The sequence below is a fragment of the Mus caroli genome, chromosome 4, assembly GCF_900094665.2.
Source record: "Mus caroli chromosome 4, CAROLI_EIJ_v1.1, whole genome shotgun sequence".
In the NCBI taxonomy this organism is placed as follows: Eukaryota; Metazoa; Chordata; class Mammalia; order Rodentia; family Muridae; genus Mus; species Mus caroli.
In genome coordinates this window covers 131382346-131387108 of record NC_034573.1, presented here as the reverse complement: position 1 = coordinate 131387108, position 4763 = coordinate 131382346, and the positions used below count along the sequence as shown (strand labels likewise).

Genomic DNA, 4763 nt, shown 5'->3' with positions numbered 1-4763 from the left:
CTTTCTTTTTTTTTTTTTTTTAAGGTTAATTTATTCATCTATTTTATGAATCTTGTCTTCATGTACATCAGAAGGGGACATCAGATCATAGATGGCTATAACCTATCATGTGGCTGCTGGGAATTGAACTTAACGACCCCTGGAAGAGCAGTCGAATGCTCTTAACCACCTTAACCAGGGAGTGAGCTGTCCCTCCTCGCTCTTTGGTTTTCTATTTCTTCATTTGGAAACTAAGCACATGGTTGTCTAGTGTGTGTTATATTGGGTACATATTTCACACTCCCCACCCCCAGCCTGGGAGACCTTTTATAAGTATATAAAAAGTAATTGGTAACTACTAGAGAGTTAACTTCATTTTCTTTTTTTTTTTTTTTAAAGAATTGAATTCTTTATTTGTGATATCCATAAACGTTGAACTTCATTTTCTTAATCCTCATAATGTTTGCTCTTTTCACCTGCTGAGCATGGGTCCTGATGGTGTTCATAACAGTAGCTCTGTCCAGTCCGCTTCACTTGCTTTTCAGCCTATCTTAATTGTTACGCCGTACCAGGTTGGCTGAGTCCTGGAAGCCCAGGCACAGCTCACCCTGGGCATGTGAAGCCAGCATCAGTAATATCTTTTCTCTGCGCTTTAGCTCAGGTTCAGATTGAAGGCGATTTTCTGGCGTGCTCCTTCTCGATTCTGGAAGAACAGCCTATGGACATGCTTCTGGGCCTGGACATGCTGAAACGGCACCAGGTAATTAAGAGCTTTTACATGTGGACACACGTGCGTGGGGGCCAGAGGCTGACGGCAGGGGGCCGCCTCAGTCTCCACCTACCTGTTTCAGAGAGTACTTCTCACTGAACCCAGACTTCACCAGTTTGGTGACACTGGCTGGGCAGCAACTCCAGGGAGCCTCCTGATCTATCTCCCCAGTGCTAAGGTTATAAATGGGCACTGTTGCACCAGGCTTCTACAGTGGGAGAACCCAAACTTAGGTCCTCATGCCTGCACATGAAAGACTTTACCAAGTAAGGCCGCACGTTCAGCACTCCCAGCCTGGGCTTTTTTTGCTTTGTGTTTTGTGGTGGTGGTGGTGGTTCTTACGTGGCCCCGCTGGCCTGGAGCTAGCTCACTGTGTGAAGCGGAGTCTCTGGGACGTGCAGTGATGCTCCCCCCTCTGCCTCTCCTCTTGCACCCAGGCTAGCAGGTGTGTACCAGCATGCCCCAGCACTGCACTGTTGCTGTGTCTCTAGGATTCACGGCAGTCTGTCACCAGTATTGACAAACCAAGAACCATGGAAATGTCCTTGGTAATTCTGTCGTCATTCAGAGTTGAAATAGAGTCTGTCAGTTGGGTGTGGTGGTGCATGCATACTTGGAACAGAGAAGTGTCGGGCATCTGAGGCCAACCAGAGTCACACAGTGAGACCCCGCCTCAAAATAACACAAGGCAGGCCCTGGAGGAGCACATCTTTAATCCAGCAGTTGGGAGGGAGAGGCAGACAGATCTTTGAATTTGAGGGCAGCCTGGTCTACACAGTGAGTTTTAGGACAGTCAGGGCTACACAGAGAATCTTTTTCTTGAAAACAAACAAAAAAACCCGAACAGCACAAATCTCTTTGTAAAACCTCTAGGGATAAGTTAAATCGTGTCTGTTTTGACATTCGTAGTTTGATTGTTTTAATCTTTTTTTTAATGTGTATTTTGTTTGTAAGAATGTCTGGGTACCACATGCTTCCCGGTGCCCTTCCAGGTGAAAAGAGAGAGTTGGCTCCCCTGGACCTTAGGGTCACATGGTTAGGAGCCACCGTGTAGGTGTGGGTGCTGGAGATAGAAGGCCCTCTGCAAGAACAAGTGCTCCTTTTTCTTTCTTTTACTGAAAATGACTTTTTTTTTATTCACGTAATGTATATCCTGATTATGGGGTCCCTTTCTCTCCTCCTCCCAGTCTCTCCCCATTACCCCTCCCATCTAGATCCACCTTTGTGTCTCATTAGAAAAAAAACAGGCTTCCAAGGGATTATGATATGATAAGATAAAACAAGAATGGAAAAACAGACGAGACACAAGGAACAGAGATCACTGGTTTGCACACTCAGGAATCGTTTAAAAAAAAAAAAAAAAAAAAAAACACTAAACTGGAAGCCATAAAATACATGCAAAGGGCCTGGTGCAGCCCCATGCAGGTCCTGTGCTTGTCTCGGGTCCTGTGAGCTGTGACCATACTGATGCAGAGGCCTTGTTGTCTTGGTGTCCTCATCCCGTCCAGCTCCTCCGCTCTTGTCCCCTCTTTCTCAGGGTTCCCTGATCCTGAGGAAAGAATGAGACATCCTGTACAGAGCTGAGCACGAGTGCTTGACCGCTCAGCCTCTCGGGCCCCAGCACTTGTATCAATCAAGCTGTACAATTACCATTCTGATTTAAAGCCAGGAGGGCTGGAGGGTTTGGCTTTGTTTTTTGTTTGGTTGGTTTTTGTTTTACTACATCATTTTCTTAGATGTTGATTAAACAGTAGTAAGAAGGAACCTTGAGGTTTCAAGGCTGAAAAATGAAAATGCTTTGTTCACACAGGGAGAATTTTCTGACATGACATTAATTTGTGATAATACTTGTGTTCCTCATGTAAACCTGAAGTCTGTCGTGCTCGTGGCAGAACATTTGGTAGTGTCTGCTGAGTAATGACAAACCCCGAGTCAGCCTTCATGCCACTGCTGTGGTGATAGGCAGAGGAGCACCTACCTGCCTGCTAAATGGAAGGTGCTGGATTCAGGCCCCTAAAAACAAAAAGCCTTGAGAGCTGTGTGTATTCTATTGATGTAGCATTGTAACTAGAAGGAATGAGTGTGTTTGTATAAATGGAGCCTGCATTATTAGTTTGTCAGTATCTTGCTGTCATTTAGCATGCGTGGGTATTTTGTAACTTTACAGACATACATGCATACATCATAGGCGCACACAGCTGTCAGACCTCAAGTAGAGGTAAAACACACAGGAAGGGATAAGAAGTAAAGTGGCCATGCAGCCCACTTGTAATCCCACCACTTGGGGGCCTCAGGAGATGGATCAGGAGGTCAAGGATGGTCTGGACTCTAGACCCTATCTCAGAAGAAAACAGAAGAGGGCCTAGGAGTAACTGGACAGGGGAAGTGCTGCTAGCTGCAGTGGCCGAGCGAGTGTGGTGATCTCAACTTGATTCTCAGAGCCCTTGGGCTGTAGTGCTGGCCATCCTGGAGGCAGAGCTGCTTGGAAGCTCGCTCACAGGCAGCTGGCTCATAGCCAGCAGCAGCAACAGCAGACCTGAAAGAGACAAGAGTCAGCTTCACAATCAGCCTGTCTCTAAAATCAGAAAAGGCCTAGGGAGCTGCAGTAGCCCACACCGGAAGGCAGGTGGGAGGAGGGCAGGGTGAAGGCTGTCTTGGATTGCTAAGTGAGTTGGTGGCCATCCTGGACTACATAGCAAGACTTAGTGTCCAAAGCCAGAAGTATAAAATTGATGCTTTCAGTGTGTTATGTCTGTTTTTATTTTAAACCATCTCTTTTTTAGTAGTTTCTTTATGTGTTGAGTGAGGAACCAGGAACATTTTCTCTGTAGGATGCTTTATCTGCTGTTGTTCTTTTTTTATTTTTATTTATTTTTTTCACTCTAAAGTGTTCTATTGACTTGAAGAAGAATGTTCTGGTGATTGGCACCACGGGCTCACAGACCACCTTCCTTCCTGAGGGGGAGTTACCAGAGTGCGCTCGTTTGGCGTACGGAACCGGGCGAGAGGACATTCGGCCAGAGGACATTGCAGACCAAGAATTAGCAGAAGCCATTCAAAAATCAGCCGAGGATGCAGGTATTGGACTGATGGTTTGAGTAGAGCTGTGTGCTTAGTGAGGTAAAGGCCTTTCTAGCTTACGTGCAGCTTCACTGGGCAGCAGTAGGTGTGTTCACTGTCTTCTTACCTCCTCCTCCTCCTGTCTCACAGCACCACTGGACAGGAAATGCCACTCGATAGTAGAGTGCTTGTTAACACACACAAGGAAGCATGGGGCTTAGTCCCCAGGAGCACAGACTCAGGAAGAAATAATCAGAGTGCAAGGCTAGCTTGGAATATTTGAGATGCTGTCTCAAAAAGGAGAAGAGAGGGTGGGTGGGGCTTTGCATTGCCGTGGCTCAGAAGGTAAAGGCACGTGCCACAGAAGCTTAGAAACCAGAGTCCGTGGGAAAGTGGTGGACAGCACCGACTCCACGGTCACCCTCTGACCCAGGCATGCTCACACATACATACCATCATAAAAGAAACTTTGAAGGACTCATATTTGAACAGATGAAGAAAAACGGTAGTGGCACATACCTGCAAAGCAGCAGCTGAGAGCGAGACAGCAGGGTCCCAAGCTCAGACCCAGCCTAGGCTGAACATGGAGGTCCAGGCTAATGTGGACTGGGTAGACACACCTGGTCCAAAAGGGAAAAGAGAAAACAGGAGCCTGGAATGGTGGCACACATCTTAATACCAGCACTCAAGAGTCACAGTGAGTCTCTGTGACTTGAGGCCAGGCTGGTCTACATAGTAATTTCAGGGCCCTGGGGCTACACAGTGAGACCTTGTTTCTGAAAAACAGAACAAGAGGAAGAAGAGCCCAATTCTGTGCTCAGGATTAGGTTGTCACTTGCTTGGATACTTCTAAAACATCCTGTTTTGTCCATAAAGAAAACTACAGGCCGGGCAGTGGTGGCGCATGCCTTTAATCCCAGCACTTGGGAGGCAGAGGCAGGTGGATTTCTGAGTT

The 4763-nt window shown here is 46.8% G+C and overlaps 1 protein-coding gene across 3 annotated transcripts in view; it reads left to right on the top strand.

Moving 5' to 3' along the window:
- Positions 1-4763, top strand: part of LOC110293695 (protein DDI1 homolog 2) — a 41912-nt gene that overhangs the window by 26886 nt on the left and 10263 nt on the right. For 2 of the 3 annotated variants that reach the window (XM_029475706.1, XM_029475708.1), the window contains exons 7-8: positions 636-739; positions 3637-3826. In XM_029475706.1, coding sequence (XP_029331566.1) covers positions 636-739; positions 3637-3826 — 294 coding nt within the window. Of the gene's footprint in view, positions 1-635; positions 740-3636; positions 3827-4763 lie in introns of those variants that run through there. The other variant, XM_029475707.1, reaches the window with a different exon arrangement.